At 36.2% G+C, this 16,529-nt stretch overlaps 1 protein-coding gene across 2 annotated transcripts; it reads right to left on the reverse strand.

The window, feature by feature from the left end:
• Positions 1 to 118: 118 nt before the first annotated feature.
• LOC307135823 (sterile alpha motif domain containing 8) lies at positions 119 to 11,275 on the reverse strand. Of its 2 annotated transcripts, none has more exons than XM_079832504.1 (6): positions 11,202 to 11,275; positions 5,706 to 6,282; positions 3,823 to 3,918; positions 3,297 to 3,414; positions 1,780 to 1,930; positions 119 to 1,660 (listed from the first exon to the last, which is right to left on the reverse strand). In XM_079832504.1, the coding sequence occupies exons 2-6, from the start codon at positions 6,278 to 6,280 to the stop codon at positions 1,356 to 1,358; spliced, it is 1,245 nt and encodes a 414-aa protein (XP_079688630.1). In that variant the 5' UTR covers positions 6,281 to 6,282; positions 11,202 to 11,275; the 3' UTR covers positions 119 to 1,355. The 2 variants fall into 2 exon arrangements, with proteins under 2 accessions (XP_079688630.1, XP_079688631.1); XM_079832505.1 differs by lacking the exon at positions 11,202 to 11,275 and adding an exon at positions 7,549 to 7,926 and having other exon boundaries at positions 412 to 1,660.
• Between the last annotated feature and the right edge of the window lie 5,254 nt (positions 11,276 to 16,529).

A 16,529-nucleotide genomic window follows, 5' to 3' on the forward strand; every position in this document is an offset into this window, starting at 1 on the left:
AAAATAATAAGAAAAACGTTCCATAAAATCCTATAAAAATGTATATGAATAACTAAAAATTGACATTTGTAATATATCATTAATTTTCATTGACATCTTCATGGTATTTTTTTTATTTAGCATCAACATCTACAATGATGCCAATGTTGTCTGCTTGCTCAGAGTCACAGGGTTCATTGTATTCATCACAAAGATCCTCTATCCACTACCTCGTGATCAACGTGCTGATGGTAACACAACTTGTTAAACAAGATGGTATATTTAATGTAATGATTCCTTGCACCAAAATGAAACGTTGAAATTAAATTCCATTCTCTTCTAGCTCACTTTAACTTGTAGTAAACTAGATCAAATCAACTTGTTGGGTGTGAGTCTGTCTGATAAAAAAAAGTAATCTAGATCACACAGGTTGGACAGTTAAATCATTTAATCTCTAGTCAAACAGTGCTGTATATTCTAAGATACTTTATAGATCACGCCTAACTGTATAAATAGAAACTCATAATAACCTAATGTACAACACACTGGACACACTGCTAGTTTGGTGTGTAAAAAACACACATAAAAGTGTTTAGTGAGTCTGTAAACTTTAATTATTCCAGTCAATATCGTCTGGGCACCACAATTTAAAAGACAGAGGTCAAGTTACTTTTAAATAAAACAACAACAACAAAAGAAACAGTACTACAAATGTTTGTCACATTCACAAACATACAAAAGACAAATCATACTGGTAAATGCCCTCCCTTTAAACAATGTACCTCCCTTTAAGACCATATAAAAGTGCTGAATGTGTCTTTGATGCTGATATTGGCAAAACATTTCATAATAGTAATCTATCCCTGGAATCACAAACATTTTTTAAAATTTATTTATACAATGGTCACATAGTGTCAAAAAACATGTTAGCAAAACAAAAATTATATCTCCGTGGCTGTAAGACTTTAAATATGCAGCATTATGACGACACATAGGCAGCATAAGGCATCATAATGTAATAAAGACTGAATGTATATTAGCACTTTTCCTCTGTTAAACATACTGTTAGTGTTCAGGAGTTGAAATACTATGTGCTTAATGGTTAGAGTAACACAAATCTGCAATTGTAAGAACCTGCTTCACCAGATTATGGAAAATATGTTTCTGCATAATGAGGTATCAAAAGAAAAAAGCCTTTTGAGACGTATATGTGCTTTATAGTTTGGTACACAGGCAGACATAGTAAAATTATAAGTTAAAGAGAGAATACAGCGGTTTCAAGAAAGTGAACAAAAGCAATAAATAAAAAAATAAATAATTCCCCCAAAACTCCAAATTTAAAGCCAAAGTCTAAGCTAGACATAAACACAGATAGACTATCCTAGAAGTATCCTCATGAAGGCGGGTTTGGAGAAAGGCCAGCTATACTCGTTTGGAACCGGTCCGGTCACGTTGCACTCGAAGAAAGAGAAGAGAGGGAACCAGATTCGTGCTCGCCGGCTGTGCTGATAGGCCTGCGTGTTTGCTAGCGTGTGGTAGTACAGGAACAGTCTGGTTGTGATGTAGAACGCGATGAAGACGTCGATGGAGTAGTGTTCATGAGCCGCTAAGATGAAGAAGATTCCAAACAAGTTTAGGACCCAAGACATGGTGTGGATGAAGTTCCAGTTACGTGGCGTGTCTAAAAATCACAAAAAGACATTGGTCACACCACAGCTGATAAAGTTTATATGCACCATACATGTAAGTTCTAGCTATTTAAAATGAGTCAAACTCTCTACACTGTTTGTGTACACTTACATTCGGTGACAAAAAAGTTCATCATGGTGAGAACAACAGTGTGTCCGCTGAACATGTAATCGCCACATGTTTGAACACCAGTTAAAGACATGCCGAGCCCGCTCCAGATGTCCAGTGCTCGCTGCACTTTTGCCCATGCATCACCATACACCTGCAAAACACACATATGCGGGTTAATGACCACACACACACACTGCACAGATGGATGATGGCCAGGTTGAAGTGTGTAAGAGAGATATAAATGGTGAAATAAAACGATAGATGGAGAATGAAAAGGAGTTTTTAATTTTTTTTACTAATAAAAAAAAACAAACATTATACACACACACACACCGATCAGGCATAATATTATGACCACTGAAAGGAGAAGTGAATAACACTGATTATCTCTTCATCACGGCACCTGTTATTGAGTGGGATATATTGCAGCAAGTGAACATTTTGTCCTCAAAGTTGATGTGTTAGAAGCAGAAAAAATGGGCAAGTGTATGGATTTGAGCGAGTTTGACAAGGGCCAAATTGTGATGGGTAAAAGATTTGGTCAGGACTAGGTCATCTAACTGCAGCTTTTGTGGGGAGTTCCCGGTCTGCAGTGGTGTATATATAAATACTCACACATGCATGTATATATATAAATATATACATGCATGTGTGTGTATTTATATACGTATAGATAATAATTATACACAGTACACACACATATATATTATGTAAACACAAACTTTTATTTTGGATGCGATTAAGCACAATTAATTTTTACCTAGCACTAATTTATAGTAATTTCGCGGTGTGCTTTTGTCATTAGCGCTACAATAAATTAAACTAAAATCAACATGAAAACTAAAAAAAATATATATATAAATATATATATAAATAAAAGCTAATTCAAAGTATATGAATAAAACTAAAATAACACTGGATTAAGGAAGATGGTCAGATCAAGAAGGACTGTTAGTACATATTGATATTATACTCGAGTAACGACAAAAAGACTGCCTTTGTACTTTGCAGATCAAATAAAGAGTACATTGTTTGACTTATAAAGAAAAATTCTTGCGAAGAGATATGTACAAGAGAGAATATATGACCAGTAAATGAAATAAGATCTCCAACATTTCCTCAGTACTTCAAATAATACCACAGAATTTCACTAAATCCCTTGACTCAACATTTCCACACCACCCTATTCAGCAAGGATGCATTCAATTGATCAAATATGACAGTAAAGACGGTAAGAATGTTTATTGAGCACCAAATTTAAAAAGGTTTAATTATTCAAATGTATTACAATAGAAAACAGTTATTTTAAATGTTAAAATTTCACAATATTACTGTTTTTGATGAAGCAAATATATCCTTTGTGAGCATACGAGTCTTTACAATAAGGTCTCATTTGTTAACATTAGTTATTGTATTAACTAATATGAACTAACCGTGAACAATAGTTTTGTTTTTTGTTTTTTTACAACTATATATGTATATACTATATATTGTCTATATATGCATGTTTGTCTCACCTTGCCTGAACACTGTAGGTGATGACCAGGTACAGACAGTGAAGTAACAAACATTGTGACACAGCGGAGCAAGAATACAGTGCCCATCAAATTACACAGTCTGCGAAACAGAATGGACCTAACACACAAACACACACACATATACACACACACACACAAAATGACATAAGTTACAGTAAGATGGGAAATGAAAAAGATCAGGGGTCCACAATAAGCAAAATAACAATAATATGAAACTCACTGTTTTACCACAATGAAAAAACAAAACCAACTCGAAAAAGTTACTTTAAATGCATCAACCAAACACTTTAGCCTACATAGTCAAATTACTTCTAGAAAAAGCCTCTCTGTCTGATAATGACTACCTCTATCAAAAATGAAAATAACATTTACATGAGATTTTCATAGCAATGAAGCATTTTCATAAGTACCAGCAATTTCTGAAAAGAACAGTGTTGCAACAGTTGTGAGAGCACAGCACATTTTATAAAGTGTCTCTAAGTGCTGGTTTGCATTTTCTGTTTACCTGTGTTTATGCATCAACAAGACCAGCACTAATATGGAGCCCAACACCACTGCACATGCTTCAGCCATGGCGAAGGCCCAGGGAATTCTGGGAACACTGAAACATAAATAAAGAGTCATAATTATTGATGTTAACACTCTCAACCCATACAAAAAACAAGATACTAAGCGTAAACAGAGATTAAAATGAAAGAAATCTCTGTGGCCAAAAGTGTGATATTTTTTTTTGATCAGAGGAATCATCATTTTGACCAATGTCGCAAAGCACATTCAAAATATAAACATATAAAATAGACGTAAAATAAAATGAAAATCTAGAAGACAATCAAGCCATTTTCCTTTTTTCCCACTAAATGAATATTTAAAGCTGCAGTCCGTAAGTTTCGCCATCTCAGTTTGAAACCTGAAATTTACGTAATTATCATCTTTACATGGATTGTGCACAAGCGTGGCACACAAGTCCTGAAATGTGAAGCCACACTGATGTAAGTTCAAGTGTTCGTTCTTTAAATAAGTTTAGTTTTAGTTAGCTATTTGATGCCATAAAAACAGGGGTGTGACGTTATGATTGACAGCTGAGACTGACAGCTTCTCTGAGCGAGGAGGAGCGGGAGGAGATTTAACTTTAATTTCTACATTTCCATAATGCTTTATTTCACAAAAACTTGTTGATTAGTCGGGAGTGTGGGCGGGACCTTGATAGCACGGCTCCACTTTGTGCTCACTACTGCGCAGACTCAATACCCAAGATGTCAGCACCATATTTGGACACTGGCGGCTTCACTTACTTCAATGGAAGAGAGTGAAGGAGCATTGTCCAACTTTTTTTACAGTCTACGGTTGTGCATCAGCGGCTCCTCAGTGCGGATTAATCTAATGTTTTGAGGAGTATGTGTGGCTGTCATTCATTCACTGCATCGGTGTGGATACTGTACTTCAGAATCACAGATTTTTACGTCTTGGAATTATGACCAAAATAAGATTTTCACTGGAAAATGTCATCTGAACAAGTAACACGTCTGCCACTTTTGTTCTGACCAACTGAGAAAAAAAGCATTACAATAAATCACGCTACCAACAGTGATTAAATCTAACGATCGCTTAGCTCACATTACATCAAACCGTGCAAATTATTATTGTTATATTTTGTTCTCAAATTGTTAATGTTAACATCAGCAGTGCGTGACTGTGTATTTAGTGTGTATTAGTGTTACATATAGATTTAAATTTCTGTACAGTCTAATCTTTTGCTTTTGACTACGAGTTCTCACTGATGATGTCATTTGGACCTTTCTGGATTACAGTCCGCCATCAAAATTATATGTTTAATTATTCCAGCTGCTTTGAGAAAAGGCTATAAATGATCCACCACCTGCAGCATCCTCACATGCGATCCTACTACTAGCCGGACTCCTTCTTTATGTATACAGTCATGACGTAATGACGCAAAGACGAGCGGCGCCATGCTCGAATTTCCTGTGGAAAGTTCCAAGTACCACTCAAATTATAACACATTATTACAAGCTTGCCGTTGTGAATCGGGCTAAGGTAAGGAGATCGTTTTGAACACTGGCTGATTATGTACTTGCTCAATCATTTATTTTGGGTTAGGGTTAGCGGACTGCAGCTTTAACTATATTGATTTTATTTTGAAATTATTATATACAGTTCATTACTAACTGTTATTTCATTGCATTGTAACAGTTATTTGACATATATTTACATATGTAAATAATATTACATGTTTATTTTTTATCCATATTATTTTACTAAAACATTTTAATCAATGTTTGATTCACTGCCATGAACTGATTAATAGAAATGCATTTTTGCAGAAGAAGTTTAAATAAATATATCCACCCCACACATCCAGATATAACTCACCTGTCTAGAAATATGTCTGGAAGGGGCGGGTATGTCCTCATGTCAGGAACCCTCTCATGCACTAGCACCATGACAAATGATGTCACTCCGCACACAATCATGGAGTAGATTGCGCTGAGGGCAGTCTTCCAGTACTCCGGGTCCAACCGACCACAATACTGCTTGCGCTTCCCGTTTGAATAATTGTGTTCACCACCAACTGTAGTGACCGCGCCATTACTGTGTCGGTGGTCTCCTGACCCTCGTTCAGTGAAGCCATTAGAGCCGACACGGTCTGTTCTGCCAGTGTGTATGGGAGATAACGCACTGACCTCTGACCCTGAATGCACGAGGACTGTGTGTTGTCTCTGCAGCCTCCGCACAGACAGCATCAATCTCTTGATATCACCCAGCACCTTAAGCTCCAGCGGAGGAGACCGCAGGTCAGTCTCAGTAAGACACAGGAGGCTGGCACCATCCAAACGGTGCGTAGAGCACAAGAGATCCACATATTCACGAAACCCCTGTTCTCTGAGCCAGCCAGCTACCTGCTTACTGCTCCAACCCTCCACACCGACGTACCTGGAGCCCGGCATACCTGCAGAGACAGGTATGATTACACATGTACAAGGATAAATGTAGAAACATACAGACAAAAACATTCCATAACTACGTATTTTATATAAAATAAAAAGTTCTGAACTCGTATTAAGGAAGGGTCACAGCAGTAGTCCAGCAGGTTTTATAATTTTCATTTTTTTATTTTTAATATTTTTAATAGTGGTGTTTTCAGTGATGTTCTTAGTTTTGCATGGAAGTTAAAGGTAGGGTAGGACATTTCCGGGAGAGGTTAGCAATAGCGAGCTAGCTTTTGAAAGCATCAGATCCCACCCTCCCTTCAGAGCGTCTCCAAAGCCACGCCTTCTTCAAAACACATTAACACGTTCAAGCAAGGAGCAAACAAAAGCACCACAAGAGACGGTGTTAAACTACCTCATGTCTCAAAGCACATAACATCACAATAATAATGAGCATAAACAACTTAAAGAGCTCTGACCTGTACCACCTGACTGCTACAGATTAATTTCAGCATTCATTCAAAAATAAAACCGGTACATAAAATGTACATATGGGCACAAATATGTAAACAGTCTCAGCACTCAACTTCTCAGGTCGACATTAACACACTGACAAAATTATATTCAGAATTAAAAATATTTTTATACCACTTTTTAATGTGTGATTGTGTAAATGTGTTCACGAGATACCAACCTTTCGCAAACTTGCTTTCAACGTCGAACACTCGTTCTCATGGAGACACAGTGTGCACGGAGGGGGGCTGTGTGTGTGTGTGCGCGCAGGGAAAGAAAGACGAAAACTAAAGGACATTTAATCTATAATTTCATTTTATTTTTATTTTAGTTAGTTTTGCCAAACACACATTACAGTTTTGGTTAGTTATCGTTTTTTTTTGTAATGCCTCGTTTTTATTTTTATTTCAGTTAACGACAATGTTTTTTCCCACCTAGTTTTCATTTTTCGTTAACGATTATAACCTTGCCTTATATATAAATAAATGTAGACCACTTAACTTGTGAACTAGTGATTGCTATCAGGATGTGAAGAGACTTTTAACCAGCATAACAAAAAAAAATTCTGGGAAAAAAAAAAATGCCTATCCTGCCTTTAAGCTAGTTCCACTTTTTTTTTTAAGTGTCTTGTGTTCCCTGTTTTCTCTTCCATTCTGTTGCAATCCATCTATCTGTTTGTGATGTAAATGCCAAAAACTAAGCTAACTACACAGAGGTTCCTCAAAGGGATATATTACCAAAAAATGTTACTTAATCGGTCATTATGTACTCACCCTCAAGTCATTCCAAAACTGTATGACTTTCTTTGTTCTGTACAACATTAAAGTCCATACAATAGAAGACAATAGGCTCCAAAGTTGTTAGGTTCCCAATGTTCTTCAAAAAATCTTCTTTTGCATTTATCATACAGGTTTTAAACAACACGAGGGAGAGTAAATGATGACATCATTTTTGGGTGGACTCCGTCTTTAAGAACCATTAGTCAACTAGTCATTCAGCAGAATAAGACAGTCACTTTGTAGCCTACACCCCAGGTCTCCTTGAATCACTCTCTACAGCTCAACATTTGAATCCAAAGGTCTGTGTACAATCAGTACTACTTGTCTCCAACCACATTAATGCAATCTTCAGTGCTAAATACTGCTGATTCTGGCGCTTGAGTGCTAAAGTGCAGAGTTTCTAACAAACACACAAGGGACAATTTCTTATCAGGGACTGTGTGTAACCTCTGTGACCAGTTCAAAGGATGTCTGAAATGTGATCAGTGTGCTAGACTGAATTAAGTTTAAATGATCAAACCTAATGCTCGCTTGTGAACTGTAGTCACTTCATTTGTGTGATCTCATTAAATAGGCAAGTACAGGGAACTTAAGACCTTGATCCTATGGAGATAATGTCTTAATTTTAGTTCAAATGTTTTCACCTGTCATAAGGGCAAAGGACTCGCAATTTGTACACAGATAGACAGGATCTGATAACACTGATGATATCTTAAACATGCTGAATTACATTACACACACATACTCTTATTAGTGCTCTGTGTTAGACATATTGGCACAACAGGATAAGCTAAAAAATAAGCCAGCATTTCTAGCCATGCTAAGTAGATGATGATGATGATGATGATGATGACAATTCTCTTTTTTGAGTGAACTGACCCCTTTAAATGTTACGCATGTAATGCGTTTGACAGGTATGTGCTGTGTGTATGTTTACTGTCTAAATCTACATTACTTATTTGATATGAATGTTAATGATAGACTGTCAAACACGTGACAGTCCTGGAACTAGAATGACAAAAAATATCACAACATTCAGTGGGGACTGGGAAGCGACTTAAATAATAATACTCAACTAAAACAGCCCCAGTCTATTAAAATTAACAACAATATGAAAACAATCATTGGGTTTGAACACACACACATACAAGAATACTACCACTCCGTACCAAGAGCAATTATTGATTCAGGGACACTCCAGAGCAGTTAAAACCAAGCGCCTGCCCTCTTGCACAACACTGCACGAACAAACAGCTTGTTGTTACCAAATCCAGAGGCATTTGGATGAGTTTTATCTGATATACGTCCACTGATGCACATCAGCAGATTTGGTTTAGTAAAATGAAGTATTATTCTAAGTGAATTAGAACCTACAAAATTCTGGAACTTCCAGCAGCAGAATGAAGTTAATACATTAAATGTCAAAAGTTCATTCTGAGCACTACAAACAGATAATTGTTAAATGATTTCTGTATAACCCACATAAGCCTTCACGAGATTAGTTTTGCTGAACAATACAAATTGGGCCAAGATATGGATTTCTTTACAAAACTGACAAGTACAGACAATATATCAAACAAAACGAGAATTTGGGCTAGTGAAGGAAAGGCAGCCAACAGGTGGGTAGAATTCATGGAGACTCCTTTAAACTCCTAAGGAAGTCTTTTGAATTTAGTATCATGAATTTAGTAACATTGTTTAGAGCATAATGATTTTTTTTTTTTTTTTTGTGAAATTTATATTTTATTAATATGTTATGCCATGTCCTCGTAAGTTGACACCGGGACTCTGTTGTTTAAAAAATAAATGACATGAAATGACATGTATATTTTTAAATAATTCTATGGAGAAAAAAGTTTAGACACAGATATCAAGAATCAGCAAATGAATCTCAACAATGGTGACATACTTAATGCTGAAATGCATGCTGGGAGCAATGAGTTTTATACTGTGGTGGCTTAGAAGGGTTGGAGCTAAACTCTGCAGGACATCAGCTCTCTAGGACTGAACTTGCCTACTTCTGACCTAGAGGTACAAATATGTACCCTGGTACCACCCCAGTGATGGACACTTGTACTTGTACTTTTTTTGAGAGTGTACTGCGCATTCTTGTGTTTCCTGAAGAGGGCAAATGCATCGATACTCGACACCACGATCAGCAATGCAGCGATTGGCTGGCGGCAAGACACCAACATAAAAGTTATAATAGATCAATTATAAATAATATTTTTTTAAAAAGATGATTACCTATTATTTATATTAACGATTTTATAGTATTTGTACAACCTTTACATTTTTATATCAATGTTGTAATTAGCAATTCATTTAATTTTTTAATCGTCAACAATCAAATCCAGCTAACTGAGTTAGCGAGGTACGAAGAACGGACCCCTGGTGTCCTTTACAGTGGACATGCATGAAATCAATGCCCTGTTTTGTAACTAAGTCATATTTTGTTTAGAACCCCATTTCCTGAGATGTTGATTTATAACAAACAATTTGAAAATCAGTCAGATTTAAATTATAATTACAAAATATCATATTTCCATAAGAGTGCTAAATTTGATCATTCAGTCATTTTTAAAGCCCAAGGAGAAGTTGTTGGTCCTGGTGAAACCTCAAAACAAATGGTATCTCAGAAAAGCCCTGAACGTGCTCTTTACAGGACATCCAGAGTTAAAACTGTGACATGTATGGTCAGAGAAATTCACTAAAATAGACAGTGGCACCCAGGAGGTTAATACATATAATAATTAGCATGAAATGCAAACATAAACATTTTATCAAAATTTGTATCGTTGTTTTGCTTACTTCAGACGCTAGAGGCGCAAAAAAAACAAATTGGATTGCGCAAGACCACGACCAGAGTAGCGCCTTGAAAGTTACTATAGAAATGTAATATCTTCAACATTGAAAAGCCAATTAAGATTTATTAAAGTCGCGATTGGAGCGTGGACAACCACTGATTCCAGTTTCCTGTGGTTCCGGTGTCCGGTGGGCGCGCGAGTCTTTGACAATCACAGATCCGGCTGTGAAACTAACCTGTGCTGTCCCAGAGGCACGACCAAGGACCCTAACCTTTCAAAATAACATCAAATGTTTCTAAAATGACACGTCACCAAACAATGAACACACAAGGAGATGTCAGACAAAAACAGTAGCCTAGTCACCATTCAATTTCATTGTATGGAAAAAGCTACGAAACTTAATGAGGCAGTCGGCTAACATCTTCTTTGACGGGAGAAAGCAAATCCATACGAAGTTTGAAACAACATGAAGGTGAGTAAATGGTAAAGTTATTTATTTTTGGGTGAAGACTGTAGAAGAAGATCCCTGTAGAAACAGAAAAGAATAACCCCATAGAGTAAGCACGACTGCTCATTGTCTTTCCATAGTAATTTGAACGCGAACACGCATTTATTCCCATACTTATACCGTATAGACTCCCAGACAACAAGAAATGCTGAAACGACTCTAAAAATCAGGGGAAAAAAGTACTGACAAATCTGACTTTGGTTCTCTGTCACAGTTGGAAGAAGAGTGTTTGTTGTAGGGGTGAGAATTGGTTGTCCTATGAGCTATGCTCCTGTTTTACCCTGTTTATCCGTGCGGTTATTTAAATTATCCAGTTGTTTAGAAATCCTTACCTTGCAATCTCGAGCCACATCAGCCTTCAGTTTCTGAGTCACTGCCATGCTGCCAGTGACGCCCAAAAGCATGTAAACAGGAATCGTCGTCACACGACACGCCCCTTGGGTGTGGCTAAGGAACTCCAAATATGGAAATGTTCTAGACAAGAACTTCGAGTTCAGCGCTGTAACGATACCGATCACACCCTCAATACCATTGACCTTTCTTACCATTAATTATCTTGATTTACACGCTGTTCCTGAATGTAATGTACTGGAAATGCGACAAGTACTGATAATTAAGTTTAAACGAATGCTTAAATTATGAGACAGAGGAAGAGATTTTTGTTGTGTATTCTGGAAGTTTGTAGGTGGTGGGTTTATTAGTGCTTACTAGTCATAAATATAGGTGCCCATACTAAAAAAATGAATCAACGATTAAGAGTTATTTGTATCTCACAATCATTTATTATTAGACCAATAATATATTCAGTTTAAAGCAGTTTTAACCAGTTAGGGGGTCCATATTTCCTAATGTACATTATAATGTTGAATTCAAATGGAGCACTGCATATTAAAAAACTGTACTCATCAGCCAGATGCAACTCAGCAGCATCACTCTTATCATATTTAGTTCTGGTGGCTTTAGTCGTGGAGTGTGAAGTGCTGTGCTGTGGTCACCACAACATCATATCACTCTTGCTTTCTTTCTGTCTTTCCTACAGTTACTCATTGGTCAAGAATCCTCTGGAACAGCAAGTGTGTGATTTGATGAAGTGGCGAGACTTCACATTGTGACCTCAGTTTGGGAAGGTGAGTATTATATTACACTTTTTGAGCCACTTTTGTTAAAAAGCTCCGTTCTACTGTTCTCAACCATTGTCAATAAAGCATACACGCAACTTTCTGGAAATATGTACAGTTCTTTTTAATTGAGTGCTACACAATTAGTGCTACAAGATCTAGAAAGTTTGAAATACCAATCGTAACTGATCTCAATGATGATAGAATTTCTTAAACTCAGGTCATTTCTGCACAGTTTTCTGTGTTATTGTTCTGGTAATTGTTAATCTGAATATATTTTACCTTCCATGACATGTAATAAACAGATTTAGAAGTAACAGAAAAATATTAATTATTCTACACATTTAGCAGTGATTAAAGGGTTACTTCAGTGATTTAGCATTAAGCTTTGTATCAGTAGAAACCCGGTAGAATATTCGAATTAGGGTACTTTATTCCCTCATATCCCCCTGAGACGATAGAATTATGCATTTTTATTTCTGGAAAAAATCCTCTTATGACACAAATATCATCAGTTTCCATATGCGAACTGAAAACGTGCCAGAGAATGACTGCCGCGCTTACCTCAGCTCTGCTCAGCTCTTCGCTCGTGATGAATGAAATCTGACTCCTGCTGCGTCTGTGACGTGACTTTCGTTCGGCTCACTCACACTTTATTGAAAAGACACGTTCAGTTTTTAATTGTAGTGTCTGTTCTCTAACTGAACGAAATGATTTTATTACTATGAATATCAAAACGACGGTGGGGGCGGTGCCGCGGCGGGCAAGTGATAACCAATAGCCGTGGCTTTGGGAGTGGCCTCGTAGGGCAGCGAAGCAAGTGCATTCTGGGAGTTGTTGTCTTTCATTCACATGAGACAAAAATACATTTTCTGTCTTTTCTCAGTCTAGAAGGCACCAAATTAAAAAACAATTTCACATTTCTACTACATAAATTACCCAGTTTAAATACACATTCATCTTCCCAGCACTGAAATCCCCCTTTAAGAATACCTTTTGTGCAATGAAAAGGTTCCATGGATGTTCTTCATGGAACCATATATAATCTTTTTATTTTATGTAAAACAAAAACAAAAATTATATTCTGTCCTTGAGTTTTTAAACCTGAAATATATAGCACATACAGTGTTGGTGCACTAGGTTGTGCTGTTGCACTTAGTTTTTGCAGTTGAGTTAGGGTTAGTAAGGCTATATTCAGTGGTACATTTTGTCAAATTAAAGGTGAATGGTCTGAAACACTTCTGTGCATGTTGGTTTGAGGGTCGTTCCTGCCAGAACTTTTAACATTAGCAGGTTTCTTATGTGTTTGCAATGGTTGTGTTTGATTGTGTCTGACAACAATTTCCATCTGTTTTTATCTTAGTTTAATTGTCCTAAACGTTACTACTTAATGTTGGACAAAGTCTGACCAAACTGTTCAGGATGAGCAGTAGTTGTCCTGCATGTCTGACCAAAAGTGTTTTCTCAGGATAAGCTACTTTACCATTACATCATGGGGAGCACATCTTTTCAACAGAAAAGAAGTGGAACAGCTGGAATCAATTTGCACAGAAATATCCTTGTTAAGATCCCCTGGACTGCTGACGTCAAGGCATGTAGGTTACATTTGCAAGATAATACACACTATAACACAGTGAAAAATCATTATTGGCGATATTATTACCTCAGATTAAGGCCTGGGGATATTGTACGTCTTTAATTCCCAATATCAATGTGTGCGTGCATCAGAAAGAGAGATAATATGTTGACCATTCCACAGTTACATTTAATATTATGAACACAGAGTAAGACATGATAATGTGTGATGTGATATGTAGGCCAGTGCAAATTTCTGCTTGGGTTATTGGAAAAAAGGAGAACAAATATGAGCTCTGTTGTTTTTAGTGCGTGTTACATAAATTGTCTGTATTTGGTATTTGCAAGTTTCAAGTTATCCACAATCGTGTTAATTTAGAGCTGTCAATCAATTAAAAGTAAAATTAATCACATGATATGCAGATTAACAAATAATATCAATTATTATTAATTAAAAGATATTATTGTGATAATTAAACAACACTTTTTAGGCTGTTTTAATTCCATATAACTGCACATAAGCCTCTCACAGGAAATACACAGCAATTCATTTACCATATGCTTAGTCTAAAATGTTAATTGTTGTGTCAGACTGACGTCATTGGATCATGTTTGTTTTTCAGCGTCTGGAGCTATGAGTATTGCGTTTTAGATGGTGTGTGTACTAAACTAAATGTACTTCAGCTTTGAGAGCCCTGCATCTGTTGGTTCAGAAACACACATAAGCACAGTGTGCATACCCTAAAACTACTGAGAGTGCACAAATGACTAACTTTTTCCTGAATTTGTGCGGTAGTCGTAACTTAATCACACATTTCATTTTTCATGTCAAACCCAGCTGAGTTGCAACATATTTATGTACTTTATCAAGTGTAATTTAGTATTACTAATTTATTAGTAAATTCAATATTGAATTTGCAGTCTGATTTATAGAAAGTACATTGCGTTCATGAGGTCAGCTGAATTCCTGTTTAAATAAGCAACAAAGACATGTAAAATATGATATTGGGTCAGAAAGCAAGCAAGTGAGAGAGAGAGTAATGGAGACAAAAGAGATAGTCAGAGAGAGAGAGAAAGGGATTCTGTGATTTTGCAGGAAAAGTATTCAGAGGGAGGCCGTTGACGTGGCAGAGAGGAAGTGGTTTCAGTCTGATGGGGGAATGAGGAGTAAGGAGAGGGGGAGCCATAGCAGGGAAGGAAAGAGAACAATTTAAGAGCAAAACAGAGAGAAAGAGGGACTGTAAAATAGGGAATAAAACGTACCTTTCTCCAAGGATTGGAAAATTAGGGCTAAAATGCTCATTTGAATTTGAATAACAGCATCAGAAATGCTCCAAATCTGAATCCTGTTAACTAAATTTTAGTCAAGCAATATCATGAACAAGAGCGCTGTTATTTTGAATAACAAACTGTGATTTGGCCATAAAAAAATAAATAATAAATTCAGCAGATAAAATTACAATTAGCCTATGTGTACAGCAGTGCATTTACAGTGGAAGACTTTTAGGTAACTGCACTGGGAACAAACGTTAAAAACACACTGCTTTAAACAGTGTATAGCCACAAAGACAATATTATATGAGGGATAGAACTGCTTACTAACCTTGTGCAAAGTTAGTGCATTCAAAACTTTGGGGTTGCTAAGATTTTTAAATGTTTTTGAAAGAAGTCTCTTATGCTCACCAAGGCTGCATTTATTTGTTCAAAAGTTCATTCCGATAGAAATATTATTACAATTTAAAATGACTTTTTTCTATTTTTCTATTATTCATATTTTAAAATGTAATTTATTCCTGTGATGGCAAAGTTGAATTTTCAGCATCATTACTCCAGTCTTCAGTGTCACACGATCCTTCAGAAATCATTCTAATATGCTGATTTGATACACAAGAAACATTTCTTATTATTATCAATGTTGACAACTTTATTTTAACTAGAGCTGTGCTCTAGTTGAAGAAAAATGCGATATGCAATACCTTTATATATAATGCGATATTCAATGTGCGATACGATATTGCTTTAAGTGTGTAAAATCTATTTAAATTATATAAAAAAATTATTTAAGAAATGAGAATGATAGCATTTATGTGCTTCACTTTCTTTCTGGGAAAACAAAGCATCGCTACAAATTCTGAAAGTGACCAGCAGTGTTTTAGCAAAAATTCAGCGTACCCTTTTCACAATGTTGAAGAAGCATATTAAAATCATTCAGATATTGCGTGCTGTTGCGATATGCATATCACGATATGAACATTTGTGATATTTCGATAATTTCTATATATTGCACAGCCCTAATTTTAACACTGCTTAATATTTTTTTAGAAATCAAAATGCATTTCTTTTAGCATTCTTTGATTTTTCGATTAATTTTTTTTTTTGTAAAAAATAATAATAAAAAAATACATATACTTTTGACCCCACATTTTTGAACGTTTGTGTATATACAATCTTTCACCTCATGGGGCCATGTACTGTAAAGCTGGTAAACTAGTGGGTCATGGTTTGGCGGATTAGTATTTGGCGGTTATAGCCCCTGCTGGTAGATGCCGTAATACACTATTATATATTTTTTTATTGACGGCCATTCAAAAGTGTATTCTAATGAAATTCGAATTCCAGAAATGTCTATATTTTTGTAGCTAGATGAGAGCACTAATAAATTCTACATGTTAATGCTAATATCAACATTTATATATATATTTATTTTCTTCTAAAAATAGAGAAGCATAGTTGTGAGTGCTCTTTTTGTTTTAGAGCAGTAGGATGCGTTTCAGAGAATCTGAACAAAGTTGGAGAGAATGTGAGTATGTGCTGACTGTGTGAGTATGCTCTATTTTCATAGGCCATATGTTTCTGTTTAAGCTGTTTTAAAGGGGTGGAGCGTCATTTGATTGGCATCCGTTTCCCCTTTCTCCATTGCCCCGCCCCTTGAGCCTTTAGCTCTTGGTTTATTTTCCTCATCTCATC

The sequence above is a fragment of the Gobio gobio genome (assembly GCF_949357685.1).
Source record: "Gobio gobio genome assembly, chromosome: 13".
In the NCBI taxonomy this organism is placed as follows: domain Eukaryota; kingdom Metazoa; phylum Chordata; class Actinopteri; order Cypriniformes; family Gobionidae; genus Gobio; species Gobio gobio.